The sequence below is a fragment of the Chaetura pelagica genome, unplaced genomic scaffold, assembly GCF_000747805.2.
Source record: "Chaetura pelagica isolate M959 unplaced genomic scaffold, ChaPel_1.0 scaffold427, whole genome shotgun sequence".
Taxonomy (NCBI): domain Eukaryota; kingdom Metazoa; phylum Chordata; class Aves; order Apodiformes; family Apodidae; genus Chaetura; species Chaetura pelagica.
This window is the reverse complement of record NW_009953904.1, coordinates 140,951-157,369: the sequence shown is the minus strand read 5'-3', so window position 1 is coordinate 157,369 and position 16,419 is coordinate 140,951. Positions and strand designations below refer to the sequence as shown.

The 16,419-nt window shown below is 47.2% G+C and overlaps 1 protein-coding gene across 1 annotated transcript in view; it reads left to right on the top strand.

Moving 5' to 3' along the window:
* The window catches only part of SFXN5 (sideroflexin 5), a 96,007-nt gene that overhangs the window by 20,317 nt on the left and 59,271 nt on the right, over positions 1 to 16,419 (top strand). The window contains exons 4-6 of the mRNA XM_010001415.1: positions 10,554 to 10,580; positions 11,778 to 11,832; positions 14,213 to 14,238. Of these exons, the coding sequence (XP_009999717.1) occupies positions 10,554 to 10,580; positions 11,778 to 11,832; positions 14,213 to 14,238 (108 nt within the window). The remainder of the gene's footprint in view (positions 1 to 10,553; positions 10,581 to 11,777; positions 11,833 to 14,212; positions 14,239 to 16,419) is intronic.

The window sequence follows — 16,419 nt, the reverse complement described above, 5'->3', positions numbered from 1 at the left end:
TAAAAAATGGTAGAAGTAACTAAATGCAACCGATGTTCCTACCGGAGGCGACTCTGTCCCTAAACCAGTGCCCCCGAGAAAGATGATACCCATTCAATTGATCATCCCCTGAACTTCCTGTGTCAACTGGCACAAATTTGTTCTATGCCCAGAATCCTGCGAAGGGGAAGTGTGATTCCATGGCAGCCTGAGCTGATCTGAGGCAGCACTGCCATGTCTCTGCCTCCTCTCCTCCCGGCCATGTGTTCCCACCTCCTTGCTGGCTTCCACTGGCACAGCTGGTTCAGGGAACTGATCTTAATAAACACTGAAGTTCCCTTCCCCCATTCCCAAAATGCTGCATTTTTTCTTTTTACTTGAGCAGCTCCCTGTATTTTCTGTCTGCCTGTACAACATGGAGTGCACACCTAGGATGGGGAGGGATGGTGGGGCTGTGGTTCCACCTTCAGCTGCTGAAGAGAAGTCTGGGTTGGAGGGAGGAAATGAATCCAGGTTTCCTAAGACCAAGACTAAACATCTTGAGCTGTGGATCTTTGGCTGACTAAAATCCTTGTAGCTCCGAGACCCCGGGTGATTCGATTTTGGATCCATCTGTATTTTCCTCTGCTTTTCACCAGAGTGGGCAGTGATAGGACAAGGGGCAGTGGTTTTAAACTGAAAGAGGGGAGATTTAGGTCAGACATCAGGAAGAAATTCTTTGCTGTGAGGATGGTGAGACCCTGGCCCAGGTTGTCCAGAGAAGCTGTGGCTGCCCCATCCCTGAAAGTGTTGAAGGGCAGGTTGGATGGGGCTTGGAGCAGCCTGGGCTGGTGGGAGGTGTCCCTGCCCATGCAGGGGGGTTGGGTCTGGATGGTCTTTCAGGTCCCTTCCAACCCAAACCAGTCTGGGATTTGATGATTCTAAGTAAATACCCAAACCATTAACCCAAACCTTTCAATGATTCTCTAATATACAGTCAAATCAACAGACTTCCTACATCTCTGGGCCAGGGTCTCACCACCCTCACAGCAAAGAATTTCTTTCTAATCTCTAACCTAAATCTCCCCTCCTTCAGCTAAAACCTGAACCCCTCATCCTACTCATAGGTGCCTGTTAAGCTGTGGGTATATTTGTTAGAAAATAAGAGAGCAACGAGGCAGCTCCTTTACCAGAATTTGTACCTGTAGAAACTCCACCCTGAAAGCTTGGCAGAAGGGAATAAAAATTTTAAAATAACCCCAAACTGAATGATCTGTAGTGAGAGGAAAAATGCAGCTTTTTGAAATTGTCCCTTGGAGACAGACACTTGCTATTCTCCAGCCAGCCCCTTCCTGCGAGCGTTGGCGGAGCATGAACTGTGGTGTGTCAGTTGTGACTTCTCACTCCTCAGCCTTTCCAAATGCAGTTTTGGCAACTTGCTGTTTTGAAACTGTTTCATTTCTCCCCTATTAGTATCAGTGAAGTGCAAAGAGGCTCACCAGCTTAATGGGCATGTATTTATTACTGTGTTCTTCCCTCAATCATGTTAGCAGCGGGAAGAGCCGCTCATGCTGTCCCAGACACAGCAGAGAACAATGAATCTATCAGAGTCTAAACAGCATCCCTTTTGGAGAATAATGGCTTTTCTTAACAGTGTTGATGAAGAGCGAAGAGGTCCATTTGCAGTAAACTATACTTTTTTTTTTTCCCCCTCTGGTTTCTTGCAGGATAGATAAAAGCTGGATATAGAGGTTGTCCTGCTGCTTCCTTTTCTTTGCCAGGCAGTAGTAGCCTGTTTGTTGGTCCAAAGGCTGAGCTTGGAGCTCCTCTCTTCTGCTTTCTGAGTATTCTTTGTGACACTAAGATTGGGCAAAGGTTTTAGGCCTCGTTTCCAGACTGTCAGAGGACAGAAGGCACCTTAGGGAGCTTGGGCAGCAACGTTATCATAGAATCCCAGACAGGTTTGGTTTGGATGGGACATTCAAGACCATCCAGTCCCAACCCCCCTGCCATGGGCAGGGACACCTCCCACCAGCCCAGGCTGCTCCAAGCCCCATCCAACCTGCCCTTCAACACTGCCAGGGATGGGGCAGCCACAGCTTCCCTGGGCAACCTGGGCCAGGGTCTCACCACCCTCACGGGAAAGCATTTCTTCCTAAGATCTCACCTCAATCTCCCCTCTTTCAGTGTGAAACCCTTCCCCCTCATCCCATCCCTCCCTGCCCTTGTCCCAAGTCTCTCCCCAGCTTTCCTGGAGCCCCTTCAGGCACTGGAAGGTGCTCTAAGGTCTCCCTGGAGCCTTCTCTTCTCTAGGCTGAACAATCCAAACTCTCTCAGCCTGTCCTTATAGGAGGGCTGCTCCTCTTTTTGTGGCACTTCATTCTAGGTTAGTGCACCTTAAAGCAGCTGTGCTGAATTCTGCTGGTGATGCTCCTGCTCAAGTTACAAACCAGCTTTGCTTCATCTCATCATTGGAGGTGCAAGAGATTTTATCTAACATCATGTCTAGATTACAAATCAGATTAGATTTGCAATCTCTGTGCGGCTAAAATAAGATGAAAGAAATCTGATCCTGATCAACCTCATTGGATTAGCAGGCCTGGTTTCCCAAGCTGTACTTTAAACATCTAAGTCCTTCTCCAACCCTGGTACAAGAAATGGTTTCCTGTGAGCTCTTCTTACTCTGCTGAAGTCTTTCCATTAGAATGTTGTGAGGATTAATTAACTAATGTTTATTGAGTGCTGTGAAGCTGCCAAGTGTTATTTGCGTACCATCCTTTTTTTATCAATCGGGACTTGGTTCTGTTTCCACCTACACTTGGTTCTGGATCTGTGGAAATCCATGTTTTGCACTGGAATTGCTGGTGGTTTCCAATCCAATTCCCAATGCCCAGATGCTCGCCTGGCCACGCTGGGATGCAGGCTGGTGTCCCAGTCAATGGAATCATGGAATCCCAGACTGGTTGGGGTTGGAGGGGATCTTAAAGACCATCTGGTTCCAACCTCCAACCCCCCTGCATGGGCAGGGACACCTCCCACCAGCCCAGGCTGCTCCAAGCCCCATCCAACCTGCCCTTCAACACTGCCAGGGATGGGGCAGCCACAGCTTCTCTGGGCAACCTGGACCAGGATCTCACCACCCTCACAGCAAATAATTTCTTCCCCATCTCCAACCTAAACATCCCCTCTTCCAGTTTGAAGCCATTACCCCTTATCCTATCAGTTCATGCTTTCCTGTAGCCCCCCTAAATGTTCTAACATAGAAGCTTCAACTTTCATCACATTCCCATTGGGATCTAAAGAAACCCTATCTTTGCAAGCCATGCTGAAGTCAGTATGAGCTGCAGGTGCTTGACTCTTTACATCTTGAGCCAAACCCAGTCTGAGCCTTAACTATTCATGTAGGTCCCATCTGAAAGTCAACAGAGAGAAGCAAGCACTGCTGGGGGGCAGGTTGTCCCACCTCCACTGGTCACCTAGTTGTGACGGGTCAAACCACCCGTTTTCTGCCTGCTGAAAGGAAACCCAGAGAATTTGCTGCAATGGGTGTTAATTATGTTGTTAATTCTTGCATTTATCAGAATGATTATGGCTGTTAGAGGGTTGAGCCCCACCTTTGGTGTCTCAGTTTGGCCAGTTAAGGGATGACCAGTTAAAGGATCTGGAATGAAGTTAAAGCTAGTTGAGAGTCATCACTGTCACTTAACACTGACACCAGGCCAGGTCCCTGTTGCTGGTGTGAAGTGTCTCTCAGTGGATTTTCCAAGCAAAGTGAGACCCTTTGAGCAAGGTTTCTTTTCTTTCTTTTTTTTTCCTCTGGTTCTATATGAATTAAACAACTGGGATTATTGGGAAGCTCCTCTGGTTTTGGAGGCTGTCTCTCCCAACAGCCACACACAGGAGCACAGCTTGCTCTGCTTCTTCAGCATGAGCTTTGCTGCATCACACGTTCTGCTCCCAACACCCAATATTTGGAATTCAGTGTGGGACAGATCATCTGAGCTTTGCTTTAATAAACCTTTCAACTCCCAGTGTGTGAAACTACCGGCAGTTTCTGAGGGTGCCAACTCCAGGCTGTTACCTTATTAAAATCAAGATTTCATGAGCAGGAAAGGGTGAGAGCCTCCCCAGTGGAATAGGAAGGGGATGAGCAGATCTTGAGATGGAGCTTTGTCTCTACATGAGTGGATGGATGAAAGAAACTAAAAATGTTCATTCTTTGAGCATTTCCTTTTCAACCTTGTCTTTGCTAGGGCAGTTTTGCAAACAGGTGTGAGTGGTGTTGGTGCAAAGTCCAACACAGGTAGGTCACTTTGTCCTTGCAGAACTTCAACTGCAAACTTGAACTGTATTTTCTCTTCTATGTAGGGCTCCTCTACCATGAGACTCCTCATTAGTTCTTGGAAAATAACTCTCATTATTGTCATTGTCCATGTTTAATGTGTGGTTAATCAGTAAAGGCTTTTCTCTGTGGAGTTGTTCCTGACATGGCACATCCAGAGCAGGCACCTGTGGATTGAAGGGAGCCTACAGGAAAGCTAAGGAGGGACTTTTGACAAGGGCTTGTAGCTAGAGGACAAGGGGTAGTGGATTAAAACTGGAAGAGGAGAGATTTAAGTGAGACATCAGGAAGAAACTCTTTGCTGTGAGGGTGGTGAGACCCTGGCCCAGGTTGCCCAGAGAAGCTGTGGCTGCCCCATCCCTGGTAGTGTTGAAGGGCAGGTTGGATGGGGCTTGGAGCAACCTGGGCTGGTGGGAGGTGTCCCTGCCCATGCAGGGGGGTTGGGACTGGATGACCTTGAAGGTCCCTTCCAACCCAAACCGATTTGGGATTCTATGATTCTATGATTTAAGGTCAATTCAGTGTTTGTGCAAGGGACTCAACTCCTGTTGGCACATGGTTGAGGGAGGGAAATGTTAGAGCATCTATTCCAGATCCCCAGTGTCCAGTCTGCTTCTGGGTCTGCCTCTGCCTGTCAGGAGGTGGTTGCTGGCAAGGCAAGAGAGTAAGTGATGGGAATCCATCAGTGCTCTCCTGACTTTAGACACCCCAGGCCAACCTCAGGGATGTTGTAGGTGGTCTGGAGACAGTCAAGTGTGCTGGCACAGGGTGGAGCTGGCTGTACACACGGGGGAGCAGTTTGCAAGCATGGTTTTCTGATCCAGCTGAAACTTTGTGTAGAGGGAAAAAGAAAATAAATCCCATCTTTGAGTCCATGACCATGAAATCTTCCTGATTTTAATAGGAAGGAAGTTAATCTTTTAAGAGTAACTGGTACCCCTTGTGCTGGTTTTGAAGTGGCAGGTGTTGGCTAATAGATTTGGGCTGAGTATATTTTTAAAATAAATATATATATATTTTAAAGCTATCTCCAAGCTACAATTCTGCTGCTAAATAAGGGCTGCTAATGAATGTCCTGTCAAGCAAGAGATATTCTAGTCTCTAGCTCCTTAGCACAGTTCTGCTCCCAACACCCAATATTTGGAATTCAGTGTGGGACAGATCATCTGAGCTTTGCTTTAATAAACCTTTCAACTCCCAGTGTGTGAAACTACCGGCAGTTTCTGAGGGTGCCAACTCCAGGCTGTTACCTTATTAAAATCAAGATTTCATGAGCAGGAAAGGGTGAGAGCCTCCCCAGTGGAATAGGAAGGGGATGAGCAGATCTTGAGATGGAGCTTTGTCTCTACATGAGTGGATGGATGAAAGAAACTAAAAATGTTCATTCTTTGAGCATTTCCTTTTCAACCTTGTCTTTGCTAGGGCAGTTTTGCAAACAGGTGTGAGTGGTGTTGGTGCAAAGTCCAACACAGGTAGGTCACTTTGTCCTTGCAGAACTTCAACTGCAAACTTGAACTGTATTTTCTCTTCTATGTAGGGCTCCTCTACCATGAGACTCCTCATTAGTTCTTGGAAAATAACTCTCATTATTGTCATTGTCCATGTTTAATGTGTGGTTAATCAGTAAAGGCTTTTCTCTGTGGAGTTGTTCCTGACATGGCACATCCAGAGCAGGCACCTGTGGATTGAAGGGAGCCTACAGGAAAGCTAAGGAGGGACTTTTGACGAGGGCTTGTAGCTAGAGGACAAGGGGTAGTGGATTAAAACTGGAAGAGGGGAGATTTAGGTGAGACATCAGGAAGAAACTCTGTGCTGTGAGGGTGGTGAGACCCTGGCCCAGGGAAGCTGAGGCTGCCCCATCCCTGGCAGTGTTGAAGGGCAGGTTGGATGGGGCTTGGAGCAGCCTGGGCTGGTGGGAGGTGTCCCTGCCCTTGCAGGGGGTTGGGACTGGATGAGCTTTAAGGTTCCTTCCAACCCAAACCGATTTGGGATTCTATGATTCTATGATTTAAGGTCATTTCAGTGTTTGTGCAAGGGACTCAACTCCTGTTGGCACATGGTTGAGGGAGGGAAATGTTAGAGCATCTATTCCGGATCCCCAGTGTCCAGTCTGCTTCTGGGTCTGCCTCTGCCTGTCAGGAGGTGGTTGCTGGCAAGGCAAGAGAGTAAATGATGGGAATCCATCAGTGCTCTCCTGACTTTAGACACCCCAGGCCAACCTCAGGGATGTTGTAGGTGGTCTGGAGACAGTCAAGTGTGCTGGCACAGGGTGGAGCTGGCTGTACACACGGGGGAGCAGTTTGCAAGCATGGTTTTCTGATCCAGCTGAAACTTTGTGTAGAGGGAAAAAGAAAATAAATCCCATCTTTGAGTCCATGACCATGAAATCTTCCTGATTTTAATAGGAAGGAAGTTAATCTTTTAAGAGTAACTGGTACCCCTTGTGCTGGTTTTGAAGTGGCAGGTGTTGGCTAATAGATTTGGGCTGAGTATATTTTTAAAATAAATATATATATATTTTAAAGCTATCTCCAAGCTACAATTCTGCTGCTAAATAAGGGCTGCTAATGAATGTCCTGTCAAGCAAGAGATATTCTAGTCTCTAGCTCCTTAGCACAGCTTTGGTTCTCTTTAGGTTGTGGCAGCTTTTGATCCCCTTCCTTAAACGTTGTAAGCAGGTGATGTTTCCGTGTTAAAAGTTGGGTTCCTGAGTTCAGGGTTTCAAAGCTATCAGCTGGAGGTGGTGAGCAAGTTGGTGAGTATTCCCTTCCTTAAAAAACTGTAGCAAAAGCAGAATCATGGGAAGGATGGATGGGAATCTCATCCACAAACCCAGTGTCCTGAAATGCTGGTGTCAGGAGAAGCAGCGAACAGTCCTGGAGCTGATTCCTCCACAACCACGAAGGACATCTTCATGAAGCAGAGCCTGACCTGTCCTGGTGGAAGGTTACAGTGGCCACTGGCTGGAGAAACTGGTCCATGGGATAGCAGAATGTGTTACCAGTGCTCCAACACTCCTGCCCCCTCACCCTTTGGGTTTCTTTGTTGTAAATCCATGTAGGATCTGGTTCTTGCACCCAGATTTTCACGGTGGCGAAACCCCTGTGTGTCTTTGAGCCAGTAACAGACAGCAAAGCTGATGTAAGGCAAGATGATCTATCACAGCAGACCCACCCAGCAGAGGCTGACTATATTTAGAGATGATGGGCCGAAATCTAACTTAAATTGAGCCTGAATCTGGAGTCGTTCCACGTGCTCCAGTGAAGATACTTTGGTTTCATGCTGGTGTAAATGAGAGCAGGATCTGGCTGCTTCTCCAAGATGGCCAGAGAGAGTGTGAATGAAATCCCCAGCAGAAATAGAGACTTGGTCTCAGAAATGAGCCCCCCAGCTGGTGAGACTCGTCAGAGAACTGGAGCTATTGGAAAATGCTGCAGACAGAAAATGAATTAGAGGAGAAAAAAGTGAAAATGAGCTGGCAGAATCTTTAGGTGACTCATCAGGTGCATCTTGTAAAGTCTCTTTCTGAGAAGTAATGAAATCGCATGTTCTAACAATATTTGCACTGCAGCAGGAAAATGCATAAATATTGGGATCAATTAATGAAATTAGAGAATTTGACCAAAAAAGCCATAGTGCTGGCTCAGAAACCATCCCTCTTCCTTTTTGCTAGTCTCGGTGCTTGCAGTTAGAGAGGAAAAGCCTGTGGTTTCCATTTCACATCCAAGATGCACAAGACCCGGGCAGCCACAGGGTTACTGGGATGCTTTGGGTAGTCACCTGCAGCTCGAGGACTTCCACTTCCACCCCATGAAGTCCTCGAGTTGGTGGGCAGGCAGGTGTGGAAAAGCCCTGGTAGCTCCTTGGTCGTGGAGTCTCCCACCCTTTGGATTTTATTAGTGGTGAGGACAGACACATCTTGTCTCTGCCAGACACAAAGGTTGTCACTTTGCATCCTTCAACCGCTGTTTTGTAGCTGTAGAACAGGGAATAATGATTTTTCTTTAAAAGTTTTCTTCAGGAAAGAGCTCTGTGGATATCACAGAATCTCAAACTGGGTTGGGAAGAACCTTACAGATCTTCTAGTTCCAACCCCCCTGCATGGGCAGGGACACCTCCCACCAGCCCAGGCTGCTCCAAGCCCCATCCAACCTGCCCTTCAACACTGCCAGGGATGGGGCAGCCACAGCTTCTCTGGGCAACCTGGGCCAGGGTCTCACCACCACATAGCAAAGAATTTCTTTCTAATACCCAATCTGCATCTCCCTCTTCCAGCTTAAAACCATTCTCCCACATCCCATCCCTCCCTGCTCTTGTCCCAAGTCCCTCCCCAGCTTTCCTGGAGCCCCTTCAGGCTCTAAGGTGCTCTAAGACCTCCCTGGAGCCTTCTCTTCTCCCCAGGCTGAACACCCCAACTCTCTCAGCCTGTCTACAGAGCAGAGCTGCTCCAGCCCTCTGAGCATCTTTGTGGCTTCCTCTGGACTCACTCCAAGAGTTCCATGTCCTTCTTGTGCTGGGGACCCCAGAGCTGGGCACAACATTGCAGAGGGGTCTCACCAGGGTGGAGCAGAGGGGGAGAATCACCTGATGCATGTATGTGAATATGATGTGTATTTTATGTGTGCTAGATAGTCCAGTAACGCATCACTCATGGTGGAGTTCATCATGGAGCTTCAATTCTGGAGTGAAGCTGAACTGGGGGTGAAGTACTGGGGCTGCTGCTGTCTGTGGGTCAATTTATGCTATTTACAGTGGAACAACTGCCTTATTCCAACAGTGTTTTCATGGATTTTTATTTGGAGAAGACACTAAACTTTGGCTTAAGAGGAATGACAGAAGAGGGCTTAATTTATGCTGTATTAATAATAAATTATGAATGCCTGGCTCCCAGAGTATGCTGCCCATGGTGGTGGGGTTGATATTCTGGTGGGTGTCCGTGAGCTCCCCGAGCAAAGAAGAGCGATAACTGTCTTCGGATTTATCAACAGCAAGAGCAGAACTATCAGGTTGGCCCACCCTGCCTCTGGCACTGGTACAACTGTTGTTGGAATAATTTGTCTCGTTTCTGGCGTCCTCGATGCAAGAGGATGTTGACAAATTGGAAAGATGTAAAAGAGCCACGAGGGTGGTTAAAAGATTGGCAACCGCGCCTTGCCAAGGAAGCAGCCAGTCTCCTGGCTCGGGTGGGTTTTGCATGTCTTTCTTTTCATGAGGTGCAGGTGAAGAGGTGGCTGCAGCAGCTCCCAGTACCTGCCTGAAGGACAGAAGCACAGGCTGCCAGGCAGAGGTGGATCACAGCCCAAGCCTGGAAGTCCAAACCAGACTTGAGCTGAACACAGCAATTTTTAATACTGAAAGCAATTGATCTGTTGTGATATTTTACAGGAGCCCTGGTTTTTCATCCCTCTCTAGGATGATATACATCAACACAGGGATTGTTTTATTTGTTAGTGGTTTTTCTTTTTAGATTTTAATTTGCATTGAGGTGTGATTCCTGGAGGAAAACCCTCTGGCTTTATTGAGCAGGGGGCAAGCTGTGGGTTTATGTGTATGCCAGAGCATCTCTTGGTGTTGTGCAGCTTCTCATTGGCTCTACCTGCATCTCAGGCAGGATCTTTCTTCCTCAGTGCTCATGGATCTCCTCTGCCTGAGCCAGATAGGAGATTTTTATGCAGTTGAATTACAGGCAGTAAATACCAGTAGGAGCTCGGGAGGGTTGAAATGAGATTTTTCCACTTCTCAAGCGTTTTTTTCCGTGAGTTTCCCTTGTGAAAAATGGAAACCAGTGGTGGTTTATTCTGAATCCACATTTTAGTGGAAGAGATGACACTTGTATTTCCCTGCAGGGCTTGCTCCCTGTTGTTCCCCAGCCTCGATTTCCACGGGAAGCTGGTCCAAGGAAAGGCTGTGCTAAATTTACCTTGAGCTCAACGTGCAGCAGAGTTACCCACAGAATTCTCTGTAAAGCCTGGAGCAGAGTGTGGAGCTTGGCTGTTGTTCCTCTGTCTTACCAGCATCAGAAAGAATATCTCCTCTGCCTTGCTGGTCATACTGGCCTCAGGGATTTGAAGGAGCTGGGGGTGTGTGTGTGTGTGAAGGATCTTTAAATACATCCCAGAAGGAAGCACAAAATGAGTCTGGTTTAAAGCATTCCCTCGCCTTCGTTTACTCCAGCAGCTAAAAGATGAATATTTGGGGTTTGGTATCAAAATTCACTGCTCGTTTTTTAAAATGTTCTCTTTTCCTTTTCTAGCTGTGGGGTGCTCAAAAAATCAAGCAGGTAATACACTTTTTTTTGATCTTTCATTATTGTTTTCAATGACTGCTGCTTTTTTTTTCCTCACTGCTAAGCAATACTGTCCTCTTCTCCCTCTTTGACTTTGCCAGTTGCTGTTTTGTCTTGCCACAGAAATGTAAATGCAGAGAACACTGTTGTCACCAAAGAATCTGATTGATTTTTTTTTTCCTGTATTTATATATTTTGATGTCTTCATTTTCTCCTTCCTGTCTAGTCAAAAGATTTCTTGTCTCCAGTCTTTTGAAAATAGTTTGACAGTTCTTTGGGAAGGCTTGCAAGTGTGTCATACCTTCCTCCTCCACAGTCCCTGATCACTTGGGGGGTGATTTTTCATCCCCAGCCACTTCATACCAGTGCAGCCTCCTGGGCTCATTGTAAAATTTGGAAAAAATGGGCCAAGTGAGCTTTGTTTGTTGATAAAACAGCTTCAGGGTGTCCGTGGTGGTTGGGCTTTCCACAGGCACCAGTGTTGGCTAAGAAGCTGCAGATACACATAAAGGTTAAATTATCTGGCAACTCCAAATCCTGTAGCTTGGGAGGGGATTTTATTTGGGTGACCATTATGGTAACAACCAGATTGGGCCTTGCCTGGATGTTTTCATCCCAACTTAGAAATAACATTTCAGGCTTTCTATGATGGGCCAGGCAGGCTCATGCAAATGTATCTGCAGATGGAGAAGATGTTCCTGAAGTGTTCCCAAAACCACATCCACTGTGGCTGAGCCACACGAGTCCTTACAGAGGGTGTCCTGTGACCCATTCCCTTCACAAGTAGCATAAAGTGGTTAACACCCTTGTACCCTACTGAACAGGCAGCTCTGCTCTCCCCACCTCTCTGCCACAGCAAGAGCTTCTTGCTCTCACAGGGCAGAGTTTCAGCCAGGACATTAAGCTGCACCTAGGTGGAGATGCTGAAAAGAGGCAGGGACGGAATCCAGGTTTCCCTTTTCCTCTCCTAAATCTGCTTTCCCACCTCAAGGTTAAGGTGCAGCAGTGGGTGGCCTTTGGGGACATCCTAGTACCGAGAAAGAGGCACTTTCTCTGTTTCAGGCTAAATATTTACTTCTAAATTATTAACCCAGGGAAAGTAAGAGTGGTCTGTGGGGCACCAAGTCCCCTCTGGTTGCTGGAGTTACTTGGAGTTATCTCACCAGCCTTTGCTGACTGCCTCTGTTCCAGGCCATCATCCATCCTGACACGAACGAGACCATCTTCATGCCTTTCCGAATGTCAGGTACAGTGTGGCCCCCTCAGACAGTCCTTCCTTGGACTGGGAATTGATACAAAATGCTATTTTATTCATTGGTTTTTTTCCTGGTTTTGACTTGCCTGTTGTAAACATCTAGACCAGGATCAGAAATGCAAATGTTGAAATCCCTTTAGAAATGAGGAGGATTAGGATCCCAAATGTCTCTGGGAGATCTAGTGCTTAAGTGTTTCCCTCTCCTTCAGGTATTTGAACATGGACTCAGTCTAAGATCTTTTCTGGTGTTTTTGAGGTATCCATCACTAGAGTGGCCATTTGGATTTGCTAGTAAGCAGGGAAGCTTGATGCCCAAAAAGCAGTTTAGGGTTTTACTTTCCAGGAGGGAATGGGGTGAGCCCTAATTTTCTCTGTGTGTGGTGGTACCTGACAGTCAGAGCATTGGGAGCTCAGGAAGGCTCAGCTTGTCCATGGCTTAATTGGGCTGATTAATGATGAATTCATCACCTCCTCCTTGCTCCCTCTGCCACGCACAGGTCCATGGCTACCTCAGGTGTGGGCTGACTAGCAGACCTCTTGAAGATCCAAGTGCAGCCTTGGCCCGTTCCCAAAGGAACTATTTAAATTTAAAAGAAAATAAATTAAAACATTTTGAATTTAAATTCAGAAAGGACTTTTCCCATCTTTTGGAGGGGAACATCTGAATACTGGGCACAGAGAAAAATAGCTGGGTTGGTGAGTTTTGTTCTCCAGTTCTCTGAAGAGGGATGAAGTTGAAGGAGAAGTGGAGGGGGGTGGGGGGGAAGAGCCAGAACCCTTTGCTGCCTTGTTCTGTATTTTCTTTTGAATTTTTCTTCTTCTCAGGCCTTTGCCCTTTCCAACTGTAAACTGGATGCATGAGGCTTAATTCAGTAATGTTGGTAAAATGCTTTGAGACCTTCTAGTGGAAGTCAGAGAGATGAATTATAATTAGCACAAGAATTGGCAGACTTAGCAGGGGAAAAATGTGAAGCATTTGAGTTTTGTGGTGCTCAGTAAGATTTGGGGTAAAGGTTTCTCTCTAATATAGGGAGGTTGAACTTACACCTGTGATTAAAATAGTCCCTCTCTCCTCCACAATGCACATCTACTTTCTTCAGGGTGCTGATAAAATGTTTGTTTTCCTACTGACCTAGAAATAAATGAGTATAAAATGGTATAAAATCACTAGTGGAGAGGCTGATAAAGCAGATGGTGAAAGAGGGAGGTCCTACCAATGGTGGCATGGTCCTGCTCCTCTACTGGCATGGGCCCTGTACCTTGTTGGACCATTTCATGAGTGTCTTCAGGGCACTGTTCTGGTGGGAACAGGCTCAGTGAGAGGGGAAGGGGCACAGAAAGCTGGAGGGTTTTTCTCCTGGGTTAGCCAGGGTAGGTTTGTGGGAGAGTCTGATGAGCAACAGAGCTGGCACAAGGCAGGGAACAGATTGTGTGACTGAGCCTGGGAAGGGGGGCAGGATCTCCCCCTTTCCGTGGCAGGAAGCCACTAGGTCAGCTCTGTTAGCATCATCCAGCTCCTCCTGCTCTGGACTGAGCAGCTCCTGTTCTTCTGCTGGTCTCAGTTTTTGCTGGCTGCCCAGTCCAGCTCAATACTACAATGCCCTCCAAAGTGCTAATCATAGATGGGATAATTATGGTTGGAAAAGATCCTTGAGATCATCAAGTCCAACCCTTCACCCAGCCCTGCCAAGGCCACCACTGCCCCATGTCCCTCAGCACCACATCTACAGGGCTTGGAAACCCCTCCAGGGATGGGAACTCTGCCCTGGGCAGCCTAGGCCAGGGCCCTTTGGGGAAGAAACTGTTCCAAATATCCAATCTAAACCTCCCCTGGCACAACTTGAGGCCATTTCCTATTGTCCTACCCCCTGTTATGTGGGAGAAGAGCCTGCCCCCCCCCCCCTCACTCCAACCTCCTCTCAGCAGCTGCAGAGCCAGCAGGTCTCCCCTCAGCTCCTTTGCTCCAGGCTGGACACCCCCAGCTCCCTCAGCTGCTCCTGCTCACACTTGTGCTCCAGCCCCTTACAGAATCATAGTGCCACATACTGGCACAGACTGGATTTACTGGAGTGAGCTTTGGGCTCTCGATTTTACGAGTTTCAAGGAAACTCTTAGAGCACAACCCAAGGAAAGGAAATGGAGGGTGGGAGGAAGACTGGGCAAAAATCAGGAGGCTGCTCTAGTTGATGCTCAGTGCATCAAGTGTGGGTCCTCAGATGTCCCCGTGGTGGCACCGAGCTGGTGGAAGTGAGCACAGCTCCCATCAGCTGTGGCTTTTACCCAAAACTGGGCTGTCTCTCAGATGTGAGATGTTTTCCCATCCCAAAACTGCATATTAAAATGCATGTCTCTCTTTTTTTTTCCCCAACAGGTTACATCCCCTTTGGAACGCCCATCGTGAGTATTTGAACATCTCTCCCCGCTTTGTTTGAGAGTACCAAGAAATGCACTCCCAGAACTCTCCCAGTTCCACCTTACCTCCTCATCACACATTCCCACAGGCTTCCCACCTTTCCCATCACATGTTAGCAGGGGCTTCATCTTGTAAAACCTGCCCTGTGACCACAGATGGTCATGCTTGAGGTTATTTATCTACTTCATGACGTTCACTCAGTCCCCTGCAACATCTTCAGCTTTATCTTTCCCTTCTGGAAAGAGAAGACCAACATGAGCTCATTGCCTGCAAAATGCAACTTCTGCAACTCTAAGATTTCAGCTTTGGACACTTTTTTTTCTCCCCATGTACATGTTTTCTGAATCTCCTTCTGAACGTGACGAGCTGCAGCACGGCGAGGCCGGTGTCGTGCGCTCGTGTTTTGATTCATTAAAACAGTGAGTGCTTTCTGTGGGGTTATTGCTAAGGGTGTTTTGAGTTTGTACTTGTTGCTGTGCAACTTGTTGGGTGCTCTCAACAGCAAAAGTCAGCAGGGAGATAATTCTACCTGTCTTCCTAACACCCAAACCTCAGCTTGTCTTCAGCGAGAGGAATGAATCATTAACCTCATTTTGCGAACGGGGAAACTGAGGCACAGAGTTGGTGCCAGAAAGGACTTGGTCCTGACCACCAGCTCATGGCTGAGCTTATTAGATCATTAAAATAGTTGAAGGAGCAAAATCTGCTGAATTAAATCTTCCCAAAGCCAGTGGACTGTGGCATGGTACTTGCTTAAAGGCAACGATCCTTCCCTGAAGAGTGACAGTGAGGCTGCCAGGCCCTGGAAGCAGAAATCATCATGGCTGGGACTATTTGTTGTCGTGCCTGCAGGTTTGGTGGCAACTTTTTATGGGGCATTTTAAAAGAAAAGGTTAAACAAAAATGAGTTAACGATCAAATTGACAATGAAAATCGGCCCAAATCCAGAGCTGTCAGAGGAGCCGAGAGCTGTCAGATGAGCCCAATTTCACTGGCTGTAAAGGATAAACTGGAACCTCTTGTCATTTAAAAAAAAAGGAAAAAAAAAAAGGAAAAAAAAAAGAAAAAGAAAAAGAAAAAAAAAAACCCAAACGTTTCAAATGTTAAAATTAAAATGTAACATTTATGCCAATCGATCTGTGAAATTTAGTGACAAAATTGGCAGCCTGCTCCAGCATAAAAACAGTTTGAGTCTTGCATTTCACATAGGGGGGATGGGATTTCCTCAAGAGAGACTCAAGGTGCCTGTGATGGGCTCAGGCTGCACAAGTGTGGCTCTCCTTGCCCTCAGCTCCCTGCCATCACTGCCACCCTCATTGTCCTGGCACGTGGGGTGCAATTAAGCACCAGCAGATTCCAGCAGAAACATGATCAGATTCTACAGTAACAGGTTTAGTGCCTGTCACTCACTTCACAAGGCTTCTTATATACATTTTTCCCCCTATAGCTGATGCAAAATAATTCAGTTTGGTTCAGCTCGTTGTGCAAGTGATTAGGGTCTTGCTGAAAATAATGATCTCTCTTCTGGCTGAAGTAGCTACTCCCCTGACACAACCAAATCCTCTTTATTATTTCCCCAAGTTGCAACTGATTGCTTTTCTTTTTAACTTCTGTCTCTTCTGTGCTCGGGTTGATGGTTCCACCCCAGAGTTGGTTGCAGGGGCAGGGCAGGGAGGGTCTGGAAGTGTTGGGAGAGTTTGTGTTTGCCCACCGAAATTGCAGCCCAGGGGGGAGCAAATCCAGCTGCTTACATTATCATAGACTCAGACTGGTTTGGATTGGAAGGCACCTTCAAGACCATCCAGTTCCAACCCCTCTGCATGGGCAGGGACACCTCCCACCAGCCCAGGCTGCTCCAAGCCCCATCCAACCTGCCCTTCAACACTGCCAGGGATGGGGCAGCCACAGCTTCCCTGGGCAAACTGGGCCAGGGTCTCACCACCCTCACAGCAAAGAATTTCTTCCTAATGTTTAAGCTAAACATCCCCTCTTCCAGTTCAAAGCCATTCCACCTTCTCCAATCCCTCCATGCCCTGGTCAGAAGTCCATCCCATTATCTCCCTTTGCTGTTGGGGTGAGATGTGCATGGTGACTGGGGGGCTGTTGCCTTTTACCTTGGATTTGTGTTTCATCCCCGACATTAAATGTTCCCAGAAGGAGAATTA